General features: G+C 40.5%; 1 protein-coding gene, 1 long non-coding RNA gene and 1 other non-coding gene across 3 annotated transcripts; 2 read left to right on the top strand and 1 right to left on the bottom strand.

Moving 5' to 3' along the window:
- Positions 1–1,010: 1,010 nt before the first annotated feature.
- LOC140177086 (uncharacterized) lies at positions 1,011–2,714 on the top strand. Its single transcript, XR_011868773.1, has 2 exons — positions 1,011–1,302; positions 2,117–2,714. It is a non-coding gene; the product is annotated as an uncharacterized lncRNA (long non-coding RNA).
- A 1,859-nt stretch (positions 2,715–4,573) lies between these two features.
- LOC140177087 (uncharacterized) lies at positions 4,574–20,057 on the top strand. The gene is made up of 2 exons (XM_072209553.1): positions 4,574–15,451; positions 19,411–20,057. The coding sequence occupies exon 1, from the start codon at positions 5,627–5,629 to the stop codon at positions 7,454–7,456; it is 1,830 nt and encodes a 609-aa protein (XP_072065654.1). The 5' UTR covers positions 4,574–5,626; the 3' UTR covers positions 7,457–15,451; positions 19,411–20,057.
- Positions 20,058–23,285: 3,228 nt separating this feature from the next.
- On the bottom strand, positions 23,286–23,393 carry LOC112731453 (small nucleolar RNA R71). The gene has a single exon (XR_003167229.1). It is a non-coding gene; the product is annotated as a small nucleolar RNA R71 (small nucleolar RNA).
- Between the last annotated feature and the right edge of the window lie 2,737 nt (positions 23,394–26,130).

A 26,130-nucleotide genomic window follows, 5' to 3' on the forward strand; every position in this document is an offset into this window, starting at 1 on the left:
GCATGGCACGACTGGAACTCATTGCATCGTGTGAGTAATTGCTGTTGTTTGCCCTGCTGTCGCCGTTACTGTCGTTGTTGTTGTCGTCATTGGTCCTTCCTATAGGTAGGTTGTCCTCGTCCCTCTTTCTCTTATTATTTTTTGTCAATTTTAATTAATGGTATCCCTAATCATAACCGTGACGTTAGTTTATTTTGACTACGCATTTTAAAATTTAGATTGAAATTAGTGAATTTGGAATATAAATGAGGTTGTTCTTGTGTTTATTGAACTATAATTGCTTTAGATCCTGGTCATATCCTGTAATTTAGCGCTTGGTCCATGGGATAGCTATTGTTTATTTGCTTGCTTTCACATTTTTTGCTTTCTCATACTTGCAATAATGTTTTGTTTTGGAAACATTTTTCTGTGAACAAAAATGTCAATATATATAACGCACGTTCATCAATTTTAAAACTAAATTTTTTTTTCCGAAGATAGATGAATTGATGCATTTCTTTAAAATGTAAAGAGACACATTGTCCAAAGAGGGGCAAATAAAGAAGCTCAGATAGTGATATACACATCACTAAAAGACAAAAATATTAAACTTAAAGAAAGAGAAGGTGAAGTTGAAACAAGTATTCTTTGAGGTTAACGCTTCATCTTTTCTGAAGAATTTCTCGTTGCAATCTAAAGGACATTTCCATTATGCTTGACGCTGATGTTCTCTTGTTTTCAAAGATTTATAGGTTTCGAGTTTTCTATACGGACCAGCATATACATGCAAAGAGTGTGAGGGCGCATTCACTTCCTTGGCTGCATCTCACCGCCATGAGCCACCAGGTTGCAAAATCGACAGGATCCTGTTGGGTAATCACCGATACAATAGGAAAAGAGCTCCAAACTTTCCTTACTAGACCACAATATCGCAAATAGTGCACAATTGATTCCTGCTCCATTCTGCATCTTGAGCACAGTGGAAAAGTTGTTTGAAATCGCTGGTGAATAAGTCCCAACACAGGTAATTTTCTGTGGCAAGCTTTCCATAAAAATACCTGTATTTTCGATGGGATTTTTAACCCCAAAATGGCTTTCCAGGTTACATGGTTCCTCATTACAGCTGGAATTTGCTCCACTGGGTCATGGAAAAAATTGTAAGCAACAAGATAGACAGATGCTGAATCGTACTGCTTTCGCTTATTCCTGATACACTGGATTTTGTCTCTGCTATCCACATTAATGCTGGGCGAGAGAATACGGTTCCTGACCACTGAAGGGAACAACTCAGTGATCAAATCCTGGTTCCATCTTCGATTCTCGGTAAGTAAATCCTTTAGCATATTGATTCCTGTGAATGGACTGTTGTTAATGTTTAATTGAAAGGGATAAGGGGGTAGCCAAGGGTCGTGCCATATGCGAATATTCTCTCCTGAGCCAATGCTCCAACACAAACCTTTTTTCATCACCTTTCTCCTCTTTAATAAGCTCTTCCATCCCCAGGACGATTGGTAACCTTTTACAGCTTGTAATGTGTTTGAATATCTATAGTATCTTCCTTTTAGTATGCGAGCCAGCAATGAGTTAGGATTAGTAGTAATACGCCAGAATTGTTTGCCTAACAGTGCCATATTCTGAGCCTTTAAATCCTTAAATCCCAAACCTCCTTGCTTTTTTGGTCTCGTCATATGGTCCCAGCTGATCTAGGCCATTTTTCTCTCTGGACCACGCTGATCCCACCAAAATTGTGATAATATCCTGTGACTATCTTCTATGAGTGAGTCTGGTAGTCAAAAATAGGAAAGGGTGTACACAGGAATAGCTTCTCCAACTGCCTTGATTAGGACATGTCTTCCCCCAGCTGATAATAGTTGCCTCTTCCATGTCTGAGCTCTTTGGTAGACCATGTCTATAACTGCACCAAAAGTGGCTTTCTTGGATCTCTGTACAACTAATGGTAGGCTGATGAGCGGATATTTTATACGCTTTTTGGCATCATTTTCATATAATTTTTAGTATGTTTTGTTTAAGTTTTATTAAGTTTTCATAGGTTTTAGTGCAAAATTCACATTTTTGGATTCTACTTTGAGTTTGTGTATTTTTATGTAATTTCATGTATTTTTTGGCTGAAATTAAGGAGTTGGAGTAAAAGTCTGATTCAGAGACAGAGAAAGTGCTGTAGATGCTGTCAAGATTCGACCTCCTTGCATTCAAAAGAGTTTTTCTGGAGTTATAGAAGTCCAAATGAAGCGTTCTCAACGGCTATGAAAATCTAACATTCAGAGCTTTCCAACAATATATAATAGTCCATACTTTTTTCAGAATTGAAGGCCCAAAACTGGTGTTCAAATGCCAGCCTCCAGTCCTACTCTGGCGTCCAACGCCCACAAGGAGGAGACCAGCGTCCAACGCCCACAAAGGACCCCCAAGCAGGCGTTCAACACCCAAGAACCTAGCACGTGGATCTCAATTAAGCTCAGCCCAAACACTCACCAAGTGGGTTCCGGAAGTGGATTTTCGCACTAAAGACTGTCTTACCCTTCTTATGTAATCCTTAGTCATTAGTCTTGTATTTATTTGAAAACTTGTACACTTTTAGAGGACGACACACAACCTTTTGACACTTTACACGTTCACATTGTATTTTCTATCAGTATGAGTTTCTAAACCTCCTAGGTTGAGGGGAGGAGCTCTGCTGAGTTTTATGGATTAATAAAGTACTACCGTTCTATCTCAATTCTTGTTTGATTCTCTATTCTAAGATGTATCTTCGTTCTTCATCATTATGAATGCGTTGAACCGGCACAAGGTTATCTCATTCTACATGGGTTCAGAGTGAGTCTTTCATCGGATAATGATGAACCACTAGCTTGATTATACATCTCTTAGACGACTAATCCACGACTTCGTTGGGGACTTTTTGAGACACCAGTTCAGCCGAGTTATAGGGAGATTAGAGTCTTTATGGTAGAGGCTAGAACCAAAGGCACAACATTCTTTGATCTGGAAGATTCGACCTTGTCTGTGTCGTTTTGAGTAGGATCACTAAGGAGAATAAACTGCAGGAGGTTCACCCTCAATCAGAATGGATCCGCACTAACCCTGGTGTTCAGATCTGGAGGAGCATTGGCGACCTCTCAAGAAAGGCGTTGATCACAATCAGCCTACCATAGAAGAAATTATTCGCAGTTGGAGTAGATAGTAAAACCGAATTGATCCAGAAGAACAAAGCATCTCCGAAACCTTAACCATTTTCTTATCATTGCTTTCATCATCAACTGAGTAACGTTTTCTTTATTTTTCCTTTTATGTGCTTTAAACAAACAAACAACTTTTCTATCTACATGACTAAGATCTACAAGATAACCATAGCTTGCTTCAAATCACAATCCTCGTGGGATCGACCCTGACTCACTCAGGTATTACTTGGACGACAGTGCACTTGCTGGTTCAGTTGTGCGAAGTGTAATTCCGCGCACCAAGTTTTTGGCGCCGTTCTAGGGATTGTTTGAGTTTGGACAACTAACGGATTATCTTGTTGCTTAGATTAAGTATTATTTCTAATTTTGTTTGAGTCTTTTATTTTCTTCTTCTTTTTCAAAAAATAAAAAAAATTCAAAAACCTTTTCTTTTCTTTATTAATCTTAATCATTTGTTTGAGTCTTTTTTGAATTTTTTTAGTCTTTTTCTAAAAATTTTTAAAAATAGTGTCTTTTGTTTGAATCTTGTGTCAATCTTTAAGTTTGGTGTCTTCTTGTGTCTTTTCTTTTAAAATTTTTTAAATTGGTGTCTTTGGTTTTCAAAATTTTTAAGTTTGGTGTCATTTGCATGTTCTTATTTTCCTTGAATTCTTTGAGTTTTGTTCTTAGTGTTCTTCTTGATCTTCAAAGTGTTCTTGTTTTTCTTCTTATTTTGATCTTAAAATTTTAGTTTGGTGTCTCTTTGTGTTTTTTTTTTTTGCAATTTTCAAAATTTTGTGTCCTTAGATCTAAAAAATTTAAGTTTGGTGTCTTTTTGTTATTTTTCTCTTTCTTCATTAAATTCAAAAATAAAAAAATTAAATATATTTTTTTATCTTTGCATTAATTTTCGAAAATCAACCAAAAAATTCAAATTTTAATTTCAAAATCATTATCTTATCTTATCTTAGTTTTAAATTTCAAATTTCAAATCTTTTCAAAATCAAATCTTTTCAAAAAATCATATTTTTTTCAAATTACTGTCTTATCTTTCTATATTTCTTTAAAATTCAAAAACCTTATCTTATCTTATTTCAAATTTCAAAATCAAATATTTTTCAAAAATCAAATTTCAAATCTTATATTTTTCAAATTTTTTCAAATTCTTATCTTATCTTTTCCAATTTCAATTTTTAAAATCAAATCTTTTTCATATCTTTTTAAAATCTTATCTTATCTTTTCTAATTTCAAATTTTAAATTCAAATTTTTTCTAATCTTCTATCTTATCTTAATTTCAAATCTTTCTCAATTAGTTACTTGTTTTCTCTTTCTTCTTTTTCAAAACTTCCTAACTAATTCTTCTCTTTTCTAATTTTCGAAAATATCTTCTCTCTTTCTCTCTCTTCTTTTTCAAAAATTCATTATTTAATTTTTAAATCTTTTTAGTTAATTAGTTTTATTTTTTAATTTAATTAATAAATAAAAATAAAAATAAAAATATTTTCTCTTTTTACTTCGAATTTTCAAATTTCTATCCCTCTCCTTTTGTTCATACCCTAGGTCGAGCTATCCGACCTGGGATGATTGGCGACAAAGCGACCGACCTCTTCAGGTCAGGCTACCCGACCTCTCTTCAAAGAGGTCGGCCAAATCGACAAGAAAGCCCAATAAAGGGCCCAAATAGAGGAACACGACCCAAATCCAAAGGCAATCCAAGCCTATAGAGATAAAGGCAGTTCCCTTGAAGATAAGCTGACTTCACCCTAAAATAAGATAAGATAAGATAAGATAACTAACTTATCTTATCAGAAAGGTCAGCCCACACTATTATAAATACACTGGAGCACCCATGTATAACTCATACTCTGATTCTACATAAAACCTGTTTAATACCCATGCTAACTTAAGCATCAGAGTCTCTTGTAGGTACCCCCACCCTCCGGTGACCAAGGATCAGCAGCGCAGCCAGCCAACAAGTCAGACACGACAGCTTCGGCCGCCACTCACCAGCCAGACACGTCGGCACCAACCAATACAGAAGATCTCGACCGAGATCGACCTCCAGTTTCAGGTAACCCTTGGAACATTGGCGCCGTTGCCGGGGAACCTGGAAGTCATCCCGTCACCATGGCGGACGAACAGGATAACGACCACAACTCAGATCTAGAGGATAGAACGCCGCACAAAAACACGGATGCTACACCAAAGGATACTCCGGAATCTAACGGAGACAAAAACTCATCACATCCGGGAGTAATAGAAGCACTTCAAGATCGCCTAAAGCAACTCGAAAAAGAAAGCCAGTACCAGTAAGAAGTCGGCAAGGATCTTCAAAGAGAGGTAAGGCGACGTCGAGAATTAGAAGATAAACTCCTACAACTTGAAGCCGATCTCAAAGCAAAGGCTACCCGGACCACCCCTGAGGACAACTCTCGCAAGGATCAAGACCCATTCACTAGGGAAATCATGAAGACTAAAATCCATAAAGACTTCAAACATCCGGATATGACTTTGTATGATGACACTACAGATCCCAACCATCACCTCAGTAACTTCAGAAGCAGAATGTACCTCACCGACGTTTCAGACGCCGTTTGTTGTAAAGCTTTTCCAACGACTCTCACAAAGACAGTAATTAGATGGTTCGACAACTTTGATGACCTGGCCAAAAAGTTCCTGGCCAGATTCTCCATCCAAAAACACAAGGCTAGGCACGCCCCCAGCCTACTAGGTATCAAGCAAGGAGATCGGGAAAGTCTTCGCAACTACATGGAAAGATTCAACAAAACATGTCTAGACATACAAAGCTTGCCAACAGAGGCTGCCGTCATGGGCCTCATCAACGGCCTACGAGAGGGACTTTTCAGCCAATCTATATCAAAGAAATATCCCACATCCCTGGATGAGGTACAAGAGCGGGCAGAGAAGTACATCAACATGGAAGAAAATTCCCGACTTGGAGAAGCCTCGAAATTCGGTTTCACCTACCGAGATAAAGATAAAGAATCCAAGAAGAAAGAAGATCGAACGGGCGAAAAAATAAAAAAGTATCATAATTACACCCCTCTTTGGGTGTCCCTTGTGGATATTTACAAAGAAGTCTGTAACACAGAAAAGATACCCCCAGCTCGACCACTCAAAGGCAAAAGAGGAGGAGGAAATCGGAACGAATACTATGAATATCATCGGGTCCGAGGACATTCCACCAACGAATGCTTAGAATTAAAAAACATCATAGAAAAATTAGTGAGAGAAGGAAAACTAAATCGGTATCTGGCCACCCGAGATGATGAGCAAAGAAAAAGACGAAGAGATGAAGATGTCGGACGAGTTGAGCGATTACCTTGTACGCCAGAAAGACATGTCTATATGATACACGGAGGATTTGCAGGAGGTGGAATCTCCAAATCATCCCGCAAAAGACACCTCAAAGAAGTATATCATGTCGAAAGGAAGGAGGAAGCACTCGACATTCCTGCAATCATGTTCACCAAAGAAGACGTATCCGGTATCATCTCAGGACACGACGATCCCATGGTAATCACCATCATACTGGCAAATGCCAATCTCCACCGCACATTAATAGACCAAGGAAGCTCCGCTGACATCTTATTCAAAACTGCCTTTGACAAGCTCGGCTTAGAGGAAAAAGAGCTTAGAGCATACTCGAACAGCCTGTTCGGACTAGGCGATACCCCAGTACAACCACTAGGATACGTGTCACTACATACAACCTTCGGAAAAGGGAACCAATCCAGAACACTCAAGATAGACTACATCGTGGTCGACGTGAGTTCAGCCTACAATGCCTTAATAGGTCGGATAACACTAAATCAACTCGGCGCAATAGTCTCAACTCCACATTTATGCATGAAATTTCCAACTACAAAAGGGATAGCTACAATAAAAGCAGATCAAAAGATGGCACGCCGCTGCTATAACGAAAGTCTAAACCTCAGAGGCAGAGGAGAAGAGTTCCATACAATTGAGCTTGGTGGAGTTCAGAGACGAGAGGAACTCCGCCCAGAGCCCGAGGGTGAAGTAGAGAAAGTTCAGATCGGAGACACCTCGGACAAAACAACTAATATTGGCATGATCCTGAAAGGAAACGCAAAAGAATTACTAGTACAGTTCTTACGAGATAATATCGATCTCTTCGCATGGAAAGCTGCAGACATGCCAGGTATAAACCCTAAGCTAATGTGTCACAAGTTGACGGTTTATCCAGGATCTCGACCGGTACAGCAGAGACGAAGAAAGCTTGGGCCAGAGCGATCCCAAGCTGTGGAAGAATAGGTACAAGCACTACTGGAGGCAGGATTCATAAGAGAAGTCAAGTACCCGCTATGGCTAGCTAACGTCGTCTTGGTGAAAAAATCAAATGGGAAGTGGCGAATGTGCACCGACTACACCGATCTCAACAAAGCCTGCCCAAAAGACCCTTACCCACTCCCAAATATTGACGCTCTGGTAGATGCTTCATCCGGATATAGATACCTCTCATTTATGGATGCATATTCCGGATACAACCAAATCCCCATGTATCCACCAGATCAAGAAAAGACCTCATTTTTAACACCAAAAGCAAATTACTGCTACATCGTGATGCCGTTCGGTCTCAAGAACGCGGGAGCAACTTATCAAAGGCTAATGAATAAAGTCTTTTTAGAACATGTCGGAAAAATCATGGAAGTCTACATGGACGACATGTTAGTAAAGACACAAAGCGAAGAAACACTATTGTTCGACCTGGCCCAAGTGTTCGACACTATAAGAAAGCATGACATGCGACTCAACCCAGCAAAATGCACCTTTGCAGTAGAAGCGGGCAAATTCTTAGGTTTCATGCTCACACAAAGAGGAATTGAAGCAAATCCAGACAAATGTCAGGCCATACTCAACATGAAGAGCCCAAAGAGGTGCAGCAACTCAACGGGAGATTGGCAGCCTTATCCAGATTCTTGGCAGGATTAACGATAAGATCTCTCCCCTTCTATGCTACTTTAAGGAAGGGAAAGAAGTTCGAATGGACAACAGAATGTGAGCAAGCCTTCCACGACTTCAAGGAATTCTTGGGACGGCCACCCATCCTATCTCGGCCACGAGAAGGAGAATCACTCATATTATACCTCGCAGTCGGAAGCCGGGCAGTAGCCTCAGCACTAGTTCGAGAGGATGACAAGGGGCAACAACCTATATACTTCATTAGTAAAGCGCTGCAGGGATCCGAGCTGAACTACCAAAAGATAGAAAAGTTTTCCTATACTCTCGTACTGACATCTCGAAGACTTCGCCCGTACTTCTAGGCTCTTACCATTAAGGTTCGGACCGACCAGCCCATAAAAGGGATATTGCAGAAAACATATTTAGCAGGCAGAATTTTACAATGGGCAGTCGAGTTATCTAAATTCGACCTCCAATATGAAGCTCGGACAGTCATCAAATCACAGTACTTAGCCGACTTTATCGCAGAGTTCACAGATACCCCGGAAACCCCCACAGAATGGAATCTCTACGTGGACGGTTCCTCGAATAAAACTGGAACCGGCGCAGGTGTGATAATAGAAAGCAACCAAGGAACGCAAGTTGAGCTCTCCTTTAAATTTGGGTTCCCGGCCTCAAACAACCAGGCGGAATATGAAGCGTTATTAGCTGGTTTGAAGCTGGCTAAGGAGGTTGGAGCTCAAAAACTCAACATCTTCAGCGATTCACAAGTAATCACCTCACAGATAACGGGGAGTTACCAAGCCAAAGATCCCACCATGAAAAAGTATTTGGATAAAACCAAGGAACAACTCGGACAAATCTGGGAATACAAGATCTGTCACATACCTCGCGAATAAAATGCCCGAGCTGACGCACTCTCAAAACTAGCGAGCACCAAACCAAGGGGCAACAATAGAAGCCTCATTCAGGAAATGCTACAGAACCCGTCAATGTCAGAAGAGGAAAAAGTCCTAGCCATAACAAGCCAGGATCAAGGATGGATGACTCCCATAATTAATTACCTCAAAACAGAAACACTCCCCATAGATGAAAAGGAGGCAAAGAGGTTAAAATGAGAGGTTCAGTACTACACTATCATAAACAACACCCTATATAAAAGAGGGATTTCAATACCACTATTAAAATGTGTGCTGATCTCCAACACAAGGGAAGTTTTAGAGGAAGTACACAGTGGCATTTGTGGTAATCATCTCGGAGCACAAGCTCTCACCAAAAAAGTACTCCGGGCAGGATTTTACTGGCCAACTCTACAAAAAAAAGCTACAGAGTATGTAAGGACATGCTCACCATGCCAGAAACATGCCAACTTTCACATCGCCCCGCCAGAAGAGCTCATCAGCGTAACTTCACCTTGGCCATTTGCAAAATGGGGACTTGATCTCCTCGGACCTTTCCCCCAGGGATCAGGACAAGTCAAATTCCTCATAGTAGGGGTAGACTATTTCACAAAGTAGATCGAGGCAGAGCCCCTAGCCAACGCCACTGCTCAAAGAAGCTGGAAATTCCTATATAGGAACATTGTCACAAGGTTCGGGGTTTCATATTCCATCACCACGGACAATGGCACCCAATTCACAGATGCAGGCTTCAGAAAGTTAGTAGCCGATTTGAACATAAAACACCAGTTCACATCCGTCGAACATCCTCAAGCCAATGGACAGGCCGAAGCTGCCAACAAGGTCATATTGGCTGGGTTGAAACGGAGACTGCAAGCGGCAAAGGGAGCTTGGGCCGAAGAACTTCCACAAGTCCTATGGGCTATCGAACAACGCCACATTCCACCACAAACGAATCACCATTTCGACTAGCATACAGAGTGGAGGCAATGATCCCAGTAGAGGTTGAGGAAGGGTCGCCTAGAGTAGTCCACTACAATGAAGAAGCAAATTCTCAACTTCAAAGAGAAGAGCTCGACCTACTTCCGGAAATCCAAGAAAGTGCCCGGATCAGGGAAGAAGCGCTAAAGCGACGAATGGCTTCGAGATATAATCAAAGGGTAGTGCCAAGAGGTTTCACTGAGAATGATCTCATCCTAATCCGAAATGACATTGGAACAACTCGACCCGGAGAAGGAAAGCTGGCAGCAAAATGGAAAGGACCCTACCGAGTCATAGAAGTACTTGGAAAGGGCTACTACAGACTGTCCGAACTCGATGGATGAGAGCTTCCCAGATCATGGCACGCCTGCAACCTAAGAAAGTACTATAGCTAGAGAAGGTAAAAGATCTAGGATGCACTCTTTTTCCTAAAAAGGTTTTTTAATGAGGCACCAAGTTGAGATCCAGAAATTATCCGACTTAAAGGGATGAAAAACTCCTGCATGTATATATTTGCACTTGCTTTTGAATAAAATATATTTTAGATATTCTACAAAATTTTCAAGACGCATTAATCTGAAGCATTCATCGTCCGATTATAAAGCAACAGATCGGCAGAAAGTGAAAAACAGATTCACTGCACGATCACGATAGAAGACCAATAAAGATGAAAACGCGATTCATCTAAAGGTCGACTAAACAAAGACAGAAACCACCTTCTACAAATCGGCAAAGATGAACACAGAATAATGCAAGAAGTTATCAAAAGTGATCCGAAAAAAAATCTGACGAGGTCTTATGGATTGCTAAATAATAACTTAAAAGACTGGCCGACATGGAGAAGTCGGACCAAGTCAACCCAAGTTATCAGCAAATCCTTGGAAAGAGGTCTGGCCAACCCTATAAAAGAAAAATTGCTATAACTTAGAAGAGATCGACCTAACGTAGTCGGTCTCCTACAAAGACAAGTTATAAAAGTAATCCCTAAAAGAGACCTGACAAAGGTCCAAGAAAGAGGATTACAAAAATAACTTAGAAGAGATCGACCTAATGAAGTCGGCCTCCTACAAAGACAAGTTATAAAAGTAATCCCTGAAAGAGACTTGACAAAGGTCCAAGAAAGAGGATTACAAAAATAACTTAGAAGAGATCGACCTAACGAAGTCGGTCTCCTACAAAGACAAGTTATAAAAGTAATCCCTGAAAGAGACCTGACAAAGGTCCAAGAAAGAGGATTACAAAAATAACTTAGAAGAGATCGACCTAACGAAGTCGGTCTCCTGCAAAGACAAGTTATAAAAGTAATCCCTGAAAGAGACCTGACAAAGGTCCAAGAAAGAGGATTACAAAAATAACTTAGAAGAGGACGACATGAAGAAGTCGGTCTCCTACAACTGACGAGTTATAAAAGTAATCCCTGAAAGAGACCTGACAAAGGTCCAAGAAAGAGGATTACAAAAATAACTTAAAAAAGGATGACATAAAGAAGTCGACCTCCTACAAAGTAGTCCCTGAAAGAGACCTAGCAAAGGTCCAAGAAAGAGGACTGCCAAAACGACTGAAACAAGGACCAACGTAAAGAAATCGGCTATGGATTGCTAGAAATACAAGCAAAAGCGAGAAAACCGAGAAACAAGTTGGACCCGCCCATTCACGACTGAGTCAACCCGCAAGCAACAAGTGTAAAGCGATCCAAAGAGGCCAAGAAGCAAGGCTCCAACATTTCCAAAAAGTGCTAAGACAAGCGCAAACAAATATGATATAAAATACAATATTATAACAAGCTTCAAGGTCAAGCCCAAAAGCTTGAAAGCTACTTGTTGTTTTTTCAAAATCAAAAGTTGCTGAACAAGCAACCAGAGGGAGTATCAACAGTCAGCAAAATATTCAAATTACAGAAATAAAGAGTTTAAAAATCCCACAAGCCGGGCTATCTACACAAACATCCAAAAAAGATTAGTTAAGATCGGGAGCCTTCTCGGTGGCATCAGTCTGGGGTGAAGGAGGGCGAGTCTAAATAGGCACAGCATCAACGGTTCCATCATCCCGGTTTAGAATCTGGCAATCCGGATCAGACACAACTGGAGGAACTGAAAAGGTTGACACTTTGGCAGAAGACACAGGGGGAGGTTCAACATCATCATCATCCTGGTCATCAGGGACAATCTTACCATCCCTCACAACATTGTTCAGGCTGAAGAGAGAAAGATCGACCTCGAGAGCCAGAATTCGAACCTGCTCCTTTAGGTTCTCATAAGCAGCATTCACGCTGCCGACAAGATGACCTTGGAGCTCGGAGTAATCAGCTCGGGCGTTTTCCAACTCCTCCTTCAGACGCATCCCCTCCCGATAAGATGTGACATAGCTGTCTTTATGCCTCAACGCCATGTCCTCAGCCAACCGCACAGAAGCCGCCAGAGCAAGGGAACTCGCCTTCTCATTCTCTAGATCCTTCTCCAGTTTGGCCACCTTCACCTCGAGCTCCTCTTTCAAGCCCTTCATCCGATCGAATTCCTGTTTTGCCTCCTCCATGAAGGCTTTGGTAGCGTGGAGAGGAAGGTGTTGAGCTGTTCGGTACAAGGCAGCTCCCATATGTGCCATTTTTACACTACTCCGAGTTATAAAGTCCAAATGACGAAGAAGTGATACATCATCCATAGGAAGGACACCGTAAGGACCGATCTGCTGATCTACAAACTCGACCGCGTCAAAATCAGGGGCATCAAGGTTGAAAGGCTCAATTGTTTTTTTGTTTCTTGTTGGGAGGAGCACCAGAGGTAGCAACGGAAGACTGTGGAGGCTCGGCCAGGCGAACCCGAGGAGCGGGAACCACCTTCCTCGGCCCAGGAGAGCTCGCTACGGGTGGCTTCACCCGAACTTGCAAAGATCCCTCTCCCACCGCCTTGGCCGAGATATTTTGAGCAGCAGCAACCTTTTTCGCTTTTTTGTAGGCCTGCATAGAGTAGTTGTTCTTCGACATCTCTGAAAAAACAGAATCAACCACAGCAATGGGTTACAATCACAAAAAAAGAAGTAAAGCTAAGAAGCAAGAATGTAAACAAGTCGGACAATACCTAAAACAGTTCGAACCAAAGACGGGTCACTCAAAAACCTTTTTGTGTCAAGATGGGGTGGTTTCCCCCATAAATCTTCAAGAACAACTACAAAAGCTCGTTCAACCTCGTCAAGCATCTCCCAGGTATAGCGAGACACTCTCACATTCTTTTGCCATTCTAGAGGAAAGGCAGGCTCATCATTTTCATCAATAAAAAAGGGGCGGGCCCCCTCAACAGCACAGACTTGGAAGAAATAATTCTTAAAATCTTTAAAAGATTCATCATACATGGCAAAAACTTTATGCCCTTGGGCCGACCTGAAAGAAAACCAGGAAGCTTTCTTTTTGGCGGACCCTCCGGGCTTGGCAGATACAAAAAGATAGAGAAAAAAAGTCTGAGAAGGTGTTATGCCTAACTCTCGGCAAAGCAGCTGAAAAATCTTGATAAAACCCCAGGAATTCGGATGAAGCTGGGATGGGGCAATATTACAAGACCACAACAAATCGGTTTTGAAAGCAGTAAAGGGAAAGGTAATGTCCAACTGGCTGAAGAAATATTCATAGGCATAGAAAAATGGACGCTTCCCCTCGATCGAAGTAGGAAAACAAATCCTCTCATCAGAGTCGGGCGCTACAAGCTCATAATCCCTCTCTCGAGCGCCGCTACCACAAATCCTATGACGTTTTCTCAGCTCTACACAAAAATCAGCATCCACCACAGAGACACACATCCAGACAAGGGAGTCCAACCAATTAGACATCCCCTCGGGAACTTTAGAAGACATCTCTACAATGTTATTGCGAGAAGACATGAGGCCAACTACTCCTACAATAAGAAAAGAAGATGGGATTACCAAAAAAAAAACATCTCGGACGAGGGGCAAAATAACTCGACTAGTATACAGAAGAACAAACAGAAAAGGAAAACCCCAAAACTCAAACCAAAGTCCTGGGGCATCCTTTGGAGGCAGTAACAAAGCAAGGCTTCAGGAAAGATCTACAGCTTACGTCTCGGCATCCCCCAAACAAGAAAAGAAGATTTCAAACAGCAAGCATTTTCATAGGAGAAAGACAAAACACAAAAAAGTACAAAAAGTCATCAAAGCCACTATCTTTCTGTAGTCTATCAGCAAAAAGCTTAGACAACACCAAACATGCCAAACAGAGAATCGTCAAAAGACACAACCTTTTTGTGAACCAAGCAAAAACCATCATCAGAAGCACAAGCAGAAACGGCGACAATATGCAAAAAACCCTAAAAGCATCAAGCGACAGAAAAAGGCGAAAAAATTCATACAAAAGATGAAGAAACTCCAGAACACGCAACAATCAGGCGCAGCAAAAGCAGAAAGATTCAAACTTTCTCCAAGCAAAAATCAAACTCACGCATAAAAAATGACAGAGGAGGAAAAATCAAACCTGAAAAATAGAAGAAAACCCCGAAAGAAAGCTGAGCAAAAAGCGACAGAGCCACCCCTCGAACGGAAAAAATTCGCCGGAAGAAGACGGAAGGAGAAACCCAGAATCACTCCTTTTCCACAGAAAGCGGCAGTAGAGCAGGCGTCGCAAGAAGAAACTGTGAAACTCTAAAAGTAAAGGGAGAAGTTACGAAGAGGAACGAAGAAGAGAAACCGTTTCTGATGGCAAGATTCAAAATAAAAACCAAGGGAAACGGGGCATTTGAAGTCAATTAATGAGGGTATTAAACCCTCGCACATTTCCAAAGCGTCGATATAAAAGCGCGCGCTTTTAAAGGAAAACGTTCCACATTCAAAAAGGCTCTACAAAGAAAGGAGTCGACAAAATGCTTGAGTTCGGCTTCGCCAGAGAAGGATCGAAGTCAAGGACTCGACCTCAACAAAAAAGACCGAGCTCAAGCAGGGGCACTGTTCATACCCTAGGTTGAGCTATCCGACCTGGGATGATTGGCGACGAAGTAACCGACCTCTTCAGGTCAGGCTACCCGACCTCTCCTCAAAGAGGTCGGCCAAATCGACAGGAAAGCCCAATAAAGGGCCCAAATAGAGGAACACGACCCAAATCCAAAGGCAATCCAAGCCTATAGAGATAAAGGCAGTTCCCTTGAAGATAAGCTGACTTCACCCTAAAATAAGATAAGATAAGATAAGATAACTAACTTATCTTATCAGAAAGGTCAGCCCACACTATTATAAATACACTGGAGCACCCAGGTATAACTCATACTCTGATTCTACATAAAACCTGTTTAATACCCATGCTAACTTAAGCATCGGAGTCTCTTGCAGGTACCCCCACCCTCCGGTGACTAAGGATCAGCAGCGCAGCCAGCCAACAAGTCGGACACAACAGCTCCGGCCGCCACTCACCAGCCAGACACGTCGGCACCGACCAGTACAGAAGATCTCGACCGAGATCGACCTCCAGTTTCAGGTAACCCTCGGAACACCTGTCAAATTCTTCTTCTCTCTTCTCTATCTTCATTCTTCTTTCTTTCTTTTTCACATCTCATAGAGAGTCCTCTGTTCTTGAACAAAGAGCTCCCATTCTTCTTCTTTCTTGTTTTCTTTTTCTTGGTTATGAGCAGGAACAGAGATAAAGAACCTCCCTTTAATCCTGACCCTGAACCTGAGAGGACTCTAAGGAGGCGGTTACAACAAGTTAAAGCACAACACTCCAGAAGAAACCTCTCAGAAAATTTCAAACAAGAAGCTGAAGACATGACAGATAATACTAATAATGGAGGAGATGCAAGAAAGGTTCTTGGTGAATACACCATACCAACCTCTGATTTTTATGGAAGAAGTATCTCCAAACCTTCCATTAGAGCTAACAACTTTGAGCTTAAGTCTCAGTTAGTCTCTCTTCTGCAACAGAATTGCAAGTTTCATGGACTTCCACTGGAAGATCCATACCAATTCCTCTCGGAATTCTTGCAAATCTGTGACACTGTCAAGACCAATGGAGTGGATCCTAAGGTCTATAGACTTATGCTCTTTCCCTTTGCTGTAAGAGACAGAGCTAAAATATGGTTAGATTCTCAACCTAAAGAGAGCTTGGACTCTTGAGAGAAGTTGGTCAATGCTTTATTGGCCAAGTTCTTTCTTCCTCAGAAAATGAGCAAAATTAGAGTGGAAGTTCAAACCTTCAGACAAAAAGAAGGTGAATCCCTCTATGAAGCTTGGGAAAGATACAAGCAACTGATCAGAAGTTGTCCTTCTGACATGCTCTCAGAATGGTCTATCTTAGGCATCTTCTATGATGGCTTGTCTGAGATGTCCAAAATATCATTGGACAGCTCTGCAGGTGGATCACTTCACTTGAAGAAAATGTCTACAGAAGCAAGAGAACTCATTAAGATGGTTGCAAACAACTAATTCATGTAACTTCTAAGAGAAACCATGTGAATAATGGGGCAACTCAAAAGAAAGGAGTTCTTGAAGTAGACACTTTGAATGCTATATTGGCTCAGAACAAGATCTTGACCCAACATATCAATATGATCTCTCAGCATTTGACTGGAATGCAAGCTGCAGCTGGCAGCACTCAAGAAGCTTCCTCTGAGATAGAAGCTTATGATCCTGACCAACCCATGATGGAGGAGGTGAATTACATGGGAAAACCCTATGGAAACACCTACAACCCTTCATGGAGGAATCATCCTAACCTTTCATGGAAGGATCAACAGAAGCCTCAGCAATGCTTCAATAATAATCAAGGTGGAAGAACCCAGAATAGGTTCAACAACAGGCCACCATTCCCATCTTCTCAAGGGAATATGGAGACCCCTAAGCAGAGCCTTTCTGACTTGGTAACTATAGTCTTCAACCTCTCTAAGACCACTCATAGTTTCATAACTGAAACAAGGTCCTCCATTAGAAATTTGGAGGTACAAGTTGGTCAACTGAGCAAGATAATCCCTGAGACTCCTCCTAACACTCTTCCTAGTAACACTGAAGTAAACCTGTTCCGAGGGTTACCTGAAACTAGAGGTCGATCTCGGACGAGATCTTCTGTATTGGTCGGAGATGATGTATCCAGTTGGCTGGTGGCGGTCGGAGCTGTTGTGTATGCCTTGTTGGACTGGATGCACTTCTGATCCTTGGTCACCGGAGGGTGGGGGTACCTGCAAGAGACTCCGATGCTTAAGTTAGCACGGGTATTAAGAATGTTTATTGTAGAATCAGAGTATGAGTTATACCTGGGTGCTCCAGTGTATTTATAGTAGTGTGGGCTGACCTTTCCGATAAGATAAGTTAGTTATCTTATCTTATCTTATTTCGAGTGAAGTCAGTGATGACAAGTCATCTTAGCCTATTTTAGCTAATCTTTTTCTTTAGTTTTCATTAGAATTATGCACTTTCTTGAGCTACAAGCAAGCTAATTGAGTAGATTTTCATGTTTCCCTTGATTGAACCAACCATATATGAATTCATGCCATTTCATGAGGTTTTGTGCTATATTTGTTGCATATTATGAAAGAATGAATATCTCATGATTTTGAGCATAGCTTTGATTAGTTTGGTTGATTAATGATAGGTGAAGAAAGCTTGGAGAAAGGTTGAAGCAAAGAGGAATGGCTAGAAGTGAAGAATGGAAGTTGATCCTGGAGGCATGAAGTTAGCCCCAACGTTAGCCCCCTAACTTGGAGGCTAACGTTGGGCATGAAGATCACTCCCTGGACTCCCCACGTTTGAGCCAACGTTAGCCCCCTAACTTGGAGGCTAACGTTGGCAAGAGAAACTTGAAACTCATCCCTGGGCCAGCCAACGTTTGCGCCAACGTTAGCCCCCTAACTTGGAGGCTAACGTTGGCACATGAGTTATAAAGGGGAAGAAGGCCAACGTTTGCGCCAACGTTAGCCCCCTAACTTGGAGGCTAACGTTGGCACATGAATCACAAAGGGAGGGGCACCAACGTTTGCGCCAACGTTAGCCCCCTAACTTGGAGGCTAACGTTGGCGCCACTAGCACTAAGCAAGGCCAACGTTAGGGTCAAAGTTAGACCCCTAACGTTGGCACCAACGTCCAAACCAGAGAATTATGCTTGCTGCTATGAAAAGTTAGGGTCAAAGTTAGACCCCTAACTTTGGCCCTAACGTTGGGACCAACTTTGGCTAACTTCAAAACCAGTTCAATTGGTTCACTTCGGTTCTTCTTCAAACTTCAAGAGCAATCAACCAAGGCCTCTTTCAACCCAATTCCACCAAGAACAAAGGCCCAACTCAAGGCTTGAAGATCATTTTGGAAAGTGTATAAATAGGATAGAATTCAAGTTATTAAGGGAGCTTTCCTTTGAGAATTTTCATAATAGTTTTCGGAGAGCTTTTGAACTTGAGTGAACTTTAATTTCTTGCTTTAATTGCTTTCAATTTCATTTTACATTTGTCTTGGATCTTGGATTGGAGAATTGAAGAAATTCTGTTTCAATCTCAATCTTGGATTTCTCTGTTTCTTTACTGTTAATTGAATTTCATTTCCGGTTCATTGTTCTTCATCTCTTTTCTTTGCAATTTACAATTTCCTTGCTATTGTTCTTGTTGGATCTAGGAAGGCATTGAGATCTAGACTTGGTTTTCTAGTCTCTGGGTCCTGAGATCTGAATTTCTCATTTCAATTCCCTGTTTATTGCTTTTTCTGTTAATTTACTTTATTGCTTCAAGATCCGGTTAATTCCCAATTCCCTTACCCTCTTCTGTTTGATGCAATTTAGTTTTTCCTTGTTTAAATTCTGCAAATCCATTCCCCAATTCCCTTTACATTTCAAGCAATTTATATTCCTTGCACTTTAAGATTCCGCAATTTACATTTCTTGCACTTTAAGTTTCTGCCATTTAATTTCTTGTTCTTTAAGTTTCAGCAATTTATTTCTTGTTCTCTTTACTTCAATGCAATTTACATTCTGCAAGTCACACAATCATCAACCAAATCTTGATTCGCTTGACTAAATCAACCACTAAACTAAAATTGCTCAATCCTTCAATCCCTGTGGGATCGACCTCACTCCCGTGAGTTTTTATTACTTGATACGACCCGGTACACTTGCCGGTAGGATTTGGGTGTTTTGGAAGAGATTTATTTTTCCTCCAAAATATCTCATCAGTCAGCTTATCTTCAAGGGAACCGCCTTTATCTCTATAGGCTTGGATTGCCTTTGGATTTGGGTCGTGTTCCTCTATTTGGGCCCTTTATTGGGCTTTTCTGTCGATTTGGCCGACCTCTTTGAGAAGAGGTCGGGTAGTGATAAGCGGATAATTTATACGCTTTTTGGCATTGTTTTTAGTATGTTTTTAGTAGGATCTAGTTACTTTTAGGGATGTTTTCATTAGTTTTTATGTTAAATTCACATTTCTGGACTTTACTATGAGTTTGTGTATTTTTCTGTGATTTCAGGTACTTTCTGGCTGAAATTGAGGGACTTGAGCAAAAATCAGATTCAGAGGTTGAAGAAGGACTGTTGATGCTGTTGGATTCTGACCTCTCTGCACTCAAAGTGGATTTTCTGGAGCTACAGAACTCAAAATGGCGTGCTTCCAATCGCGTTTGAAATTAGACATCCAGGGCTTTCCATCAATATATAATAGTCCATACTTTGCCCAAGTTTAGACGACGCAAACTGGCGTTCAACGCCAGCTCTCTGCCCAATTCTGGAGTTCAGCGCCAGAAAGGGATAAAAAACCAGAGTTGAACGCCAGAAATGGATCAAAACCTGGCGTTCAACTCCACAAATGGCCTCTGCACGTGGAAAGTTAAAGCTCAGCCCAAGCACACACCAAGTGGGCCCCGGAAGTGGATTTATGCATCAATTACTTACTTCTGTAAACCCTAGTAGCTAGTTTATTATATATAGGACCTCTTACTATTGTATTAGACATCTTTGGATTATATTTTGATCTATTGATCACATTTTGGGGGCTGGCCATCTCGGCCATGCCTGGACCTTTCACTTATGTAATTTTAACGGTAGAGTTTCTACACTCCATAGATTAAGGTGTAGAGCTCTGCTGTTCCTCAAAGATTAATGCAAAGTACTACTGTTTTCTATTCAATTCATCTTATTTCACTTCTAAGATATTCATTCGCACTTCAACCTGAAGGTGATGAACGTGACAATCATCATCATTCCCTATGAACGCGTGCCTGACAACCACTTCCGTTCTACATTAGATTGAATGAGTATCTCTTAGATCTCTTAATCAGAATCTTCGTGGTGTAAGCTAGAATGATGGCGGCATTCAAGAGAATCCGGAAGGTCTAAACCTTGTCTGTGGTATTCCGAGTAGAATTCAATGAATGAATGACTGTGACGAGCTCCAAACTCGCGATTGTTGGGCGTAGTGACAGACGCAAAAGGATAGTAAATCATATTCCAGCATGATCGAGAACCGACAGATGAATAGCCGTGCCGTGACAGGGTGCGTTGACCATTTTCACTGAGAGGATAAGATGAAACCATTGACAAGGGTGATGCCTCCAGACGATTAGCCGTGCCATGACAGGGCATTTGGATCATTTTCCCGAGAGAAGACCGAAAGTAGCCATTGACAATGGTGATGTATCACATAAAGCCAGCCATGGAAAGGAGTAAGACTGATTGGATGAAGATAGCAGGAAAGCAGGGGTTCAGAGGAACGAAAGCATCTCTATTCGCTTATCTGAAATTATCACCAATGATTTACATAAGTATTTCTATCCCTATTTATCATATTATTTTCGAAAACTCCATAACCATTTGATATCCGCCTGACTGAGATTTACAAGGTGACCATAGCTTGCTTCATACCAACAATCTCCGTGGGATTCGACCCTTATTCACGTAAGGTATTACTTGGACGACCCAGTGCACTTGCTGGTTAGTTGTGCGAAGTTGTGAACCATGGTATTGGCATCATGTGTTTGGCGCCATTACCAGGGAAAGAAAGAGCGATGAATTTTACATAATCAAAGTGTAATCACAATTTCTGCGCACCAAGTTTTTGGCGCCGTTGCCGGGGATTGTTCGAGTTTGGACAACTGACGGTTCATCCTGTTGCTCAGATTAGGTAATTTTCTTTTTGTTTTGTTTTCAAAAATTTTTCAAAAATCTTTCAAAAATTTTTCTTTTGTTTTCGAAAAAAAAAAATAAATATAATAATAAAAATAATGTTTTCAAAAATAAATTATTCTATGACTTCAAAATTTTTAAGAATGAATTCTAGTGTTTCATGAAGCATGTTGAAGCCTATCTGGCTGTAAAGCCATACCCAAACTGCTTTGGGATTGACCTTCAACTAATCACCTCTGTGGAGTCATGCCCAATCCTTCTGGATAGGGTATGTCAGGCATGTCATGTCTGGATTACATACTAAAGCTTGGCTGGCTATTAAGCTATGCCTGACCCTTTGATTGGAGCTTTAGAGCATAAGATTCCTGGAATTCATATTAAAAATTTTGGAATCCTTATTTTTGTTTTTCAAATAATTTTCGAAAAAAAAAATACAAAAAAAATTAGAAAATCATAAAAATCAAAAATATTTTTTGTGTTCTTGTTTGAGTCTTGAGTCATGTTATAAGTTTGGTGTCAATTGCATATTCATCTTGCATTTTTCGAAAATTTTCATGCATTCATAGTGTTCTTCATGATCTTCAAGTTGTTCTTGGTAAGTCTTCTTGTTTGATCTTTGCATTTGCATGTTTTGTGTCTTTTCTTGTTTTTCATATGCATTCTTGAATTCTTAGTGTCTAAGCATTAAAGAATTCTAAGTTTGGTGTCTTGCATGTTTTCTTTGCATATAAAAATTTTTAAAAATATGTTCTTGGTGTTCATCTTGACATTCATAGTGTTCTTGGTGTTCATCTTGACATTCATAGCATTCTTGCATGCATCACATGTTTTGATCTAAAATTCTCATGCATTGCATCATTTTTCTTGTTTTTCTCTCTCATCATAAAAATTCAAAAATAAAAAAAATATCTTTTCCTTTTTCTCTCTCATAAATTCGAAAATTTAGATTTGACTTTCTCAAAAATTTTTAAAATCTAGTTGTTTTCATGAGTCAAATCAAATTTTCAACTTAAAAATCTTATCTTTTTCAAAATCTTTTTCAAAAATCAAATCTTTTTCAATTTTCTTAGTTATTTTCGAAAATAACATCACCAATTAATTTTTTGATTCAAAAATTTCAAGTTTGTTACTTACTTGTTAAGAAAGTTTCAAACTTTAAGTTCTAGAATCATATCTTGTGATTTCTTGTGAATCAAGTCATTAATTGTGATTTTAAAAATCAAATCTTTTTCAAAAAACTAATTTCTATCATATCTTTTCAAAATATCTTCTTATCTTACCTTTTTCAAAAATTTGATTTCAAAATATCTTTTCTAACTTCCTATCTTCTTATCTTTTCAAAAATTGATTTTCAAAATTTGTTTCAACTAACTAACTAACTTTTTGTTTGTTTCTTATCTTTTTCAAAACTACCTAACTAACTTTCTCTCTCTAATTTTCGAAAATATCTTCTCTCTTTTTCAAAAATTCTTTTTATTTTAATTTTTAAATCTTAATTTTCGAAAATTACTAACATTTTTCAAAAACTATTTTCGAAAATCACTAACTCTTTTTTCAAAAATAATTTCAAAAATTCTCTTCTCTCTCATCTCCTTCTATTTGTTTATTCATCTACTAACATCTCTCCCTCACTCACAAAAAAAAGAGGATCTCTATTATTATTATTTTTCTGTGCCCTCTTCTTTGTCATATGAGCAGGAGCAAGGAAAAGAATATTCTTGTTGAAGCAGATCCAGAACCTGAAAGGACTCTGAAGAGGAAACTAAGAGAAGCTGAATTACAACAAACCAGCAAGCACCTGTCAGAAATTATCAAACAGGAAAAGAAGATGGCAGCTGAAAATAATAATAATGCAAGGAGAATGCTTGGTGACTTTATTGCACCCAATTCCAATTTACATGGAAGAAGCATCTCCATTCCTACCATTGGAGCAAACAATTTTGAGCTGAAACCTCAGCTAGTTTCTCTGATGCAGCAGAACTGCAAGTTTCATGGACTTCCATCTGAAGATCCTTTTCAGTTCTTAACTGAATTTTTGCAGATCTGTGATACTGTTAAGACTAATGGAGTAGATCCTGAAGTCTACAGGCTCATGCTTTTCCCTTTTTCTGTAAGAGACAGAGCTAGAGTGTGGTTGGACTCTCAACCCAGAGATAGCCTGAACTCTTGGGATAAGCTGGTCACGGCTTTCTTAGCCAAGTTCTTTCCTCCTCAAAAGCTGAGCAAGCTTAGAGTAGATGTTCAAACCTTCAAACAGAAAGAAGGTGAATCCCTCTATGAAGCTTGGGAAAGATACAAACAGCTGACCAAAAAGTGTCCTTCTGACATGCTTTCAGAATGGACCATCCTGGATATATTCTATGATGGTTTATCTCAGCTATCAAAGATGTCATTGGATACTTCTGCAGGTGGATCCATTCACCTAAAGAAAATGCCTGCAGAAGCTCAAGAACTCATTGACATGGTTGCTAATAACCAGTTCATATACACTTCTGAGAGGAATCCTGTAAATAATGGGACGCCTATGAAGAAGGGAGTTCTCGAAATTGATACTCTGAATGCCATATTGGCTCAGAACAAAATATTGACTCAGCAAGTCAATATGATTTCTCAGAGTCTGAATGGAATGCAAGCTACATCCAACAGTACTCAAGAGGCATCTTCTGAAGAAGAAGCTTATGATCCTGAAAACCCTGCAATAGCAGAGGTAAATTACTTAGGTGAACCTTATGGAAACACCTATAATCCATCATGGAGAAATCATCCAAATCTCTCATGGGAGGATCAAAGGCCTCAACAAGGCTTTAATAATGGTGGAAGAAACAGGTTTAGCAATAGCAAGCCTTTTCCATCATCCACTCAGCAACAAACAGAGAATTCTGAGCAGAATCCATCTAGCTTAGCAAATTTAGTCTCTGATCTATCTAAGGCCACTGTGAGTTTCATGAATGAAACAAGGTCTTCCATTAGAAATTTGGAAGCACAAGTGGGACAGCTGAGTAAAAGGATCACTGAAATCCCTCCTAGTACTCTCCCAAGCAATACAGAAGAGAATCCAAAAGGAGAGTGCAAGGCCATTGACATAACCAAAATGGCCGAACCCAAAGAAGGAGAGGAGGACGTGAATCCCAAGGGGGAAGACCTCCTGGGACGTCCAATGATCAATAAGGAGCTTCCCTCTGAAGAACCAAAGGAATTTGAGGCTCATCTAGAGACCATAGAGATTTCATTGAACCTCCTTATGCTCTTCATGAGCTCTGATGAATATTCCTCTTCTGAAGAGAATGAGGACGTTACTGAAGAGCAAACTGCCAAGTTTCTTGGTGCAATCATGAAGCTGAATGCCAAATTATTTGGTATTGAAACTTGGGAAGATGAACCTCCCTTGTTCACCAATGAACTAAGTGATCTGGATCAACTGACATTGCCTCAGAAGAGACAGGATCCTAGAAAGTTCATAATACCTTGTACCATAGGCACCATTATCTTTAAGGCTCTGTGTGACCTTGGTTCAGGAATAAACCTCATGCCCCTCTCTGTAATAGAGAAACTGGGAATCTATGGGGTGCAAGCTGCTAAAATCTCATTAGAGATGGCAGACAATTCAAGAAAACAGGCTTATGGACAAGTAGAGGACGTGTTAGTAAAGGTTGAAGGCCTTTACATCCCTGCTGATTTCATAGTCCTGGATACTGGAAAGGAAGAGGATGAATCCATCATCTTAGGAAGACCTTTCCTGGCCACAGCAAGAGCTGTGATTGATGTGGACAGAGAAAAATTGATCCTTCAAGTAAATGAGGACAACCTTGTGTTTACAACTCAAGGATCTCTCTCTGCATCCATGGAGAGGAAGCATAAAAAGCTTCTCTCAAAGCAGAGTCAAACAAAGCCCCCACAGTCAAACTCTAAGTTTGGTGTTGGGAGGCCACAACCAAACTCTAAGTTTGGTGTCAAACCCCCATATCCAAACTCTAAGTTTGGTGTTGGGAGGTCTCAACAAAGCTCTGCATATTTGTGAGGCTCCATGAGAGCCCATTGTCAAGCTATTGACATTAAAGAAGCACTTGTTGGGAGGCAACCCAATTTTTATTTATCTAACTCTATTTTTTTTTTAGTTATATGTCTTTGTAGGTTCATGATCATGTGGAGTCACAAAATAAATATAAAAATTGAAAACGGAATCAAAAACAGCAGAAGAAAAATCACACCCTGGAGGAAGCATCTGCCTGGCGTTCAACGCCAGAACAGAGCATGGTTCTGGCGCTGAACGCCCAAAATGGGCAATATATGGGCGCTGAACGCCCAGAACAAGCATGGTTCTGGCGTTCAACACTAGAAATGGCCAACAAATGGGCGTTGAACGCCCAAAATGGGCACCAACCTGGTGCTGAACGCCCAGAGTTGTGTGCAAGGGCATTTTACATGCCTAATGGGTGCAGGGATGTAAATCCTTGACACCTCCGGATCTGTGGACACCACAGGATCACCTCAAGATCTGTGGACACCACAGGATCATCTCAGGATCTGTGAATCCCACAGGAACCCCACCCACCTCACCCTCTCTCTCTCCATTCATGGTAATCCCTTCTGTTTTCCATTCACCACTCACATCCATACACACATCCCTCCATCTCCTCCGTATCATCTTCTTCTTCTTCTATTCTTTCTTCTTTTGCTCGAGGGCGAGCAACATTCTAAGTTTGGTGTGGTAAAAGCATAAGCTTTTTATTTTTCCATAACCATTAATGGCACCTAAGGCCAGAGAAACCTCAAAGAGGAAAGGGAAGGCAAGTGCTTTCACCTCTGAGCCATGGGAGATGGAAAGATTCATCTCTAAAGCCCATCACTAAGAAAAGGATGGAGTAAACAAGAGAGCCCACTCATGGAGCTCAAGAAACATATGAGGAAGCTCACCATCAAGAGATCCCTGAGATACCTCAAAGGATGCACCTTCCTCCATAGAACTTTTGGGAGCAAACCAACACCTCCCTAGAAGAATTAAGTTCCAATATGGGACAACTAAGGGTGGAACATCAAGAACACTCCAAATTCCTTCATGAAATAAGAGA

The sequence above is a fragment of the Arachis hypogaea genome, chromosome 12 (assembly GCF_003086295.3).
Source record: "Arachis hypogaea cultivar Tifrunner chromosome 12, arahy.Tifrunner.gnm2.J5K5, whole genome shotgun sequence".
NCBI classification, from domain to species: Eukaryota; Viridiplantae; Streptophyta; class Magnoliopsida; order Fabales; family Fabaceae; genus Arachis; species Arachis hypogaea.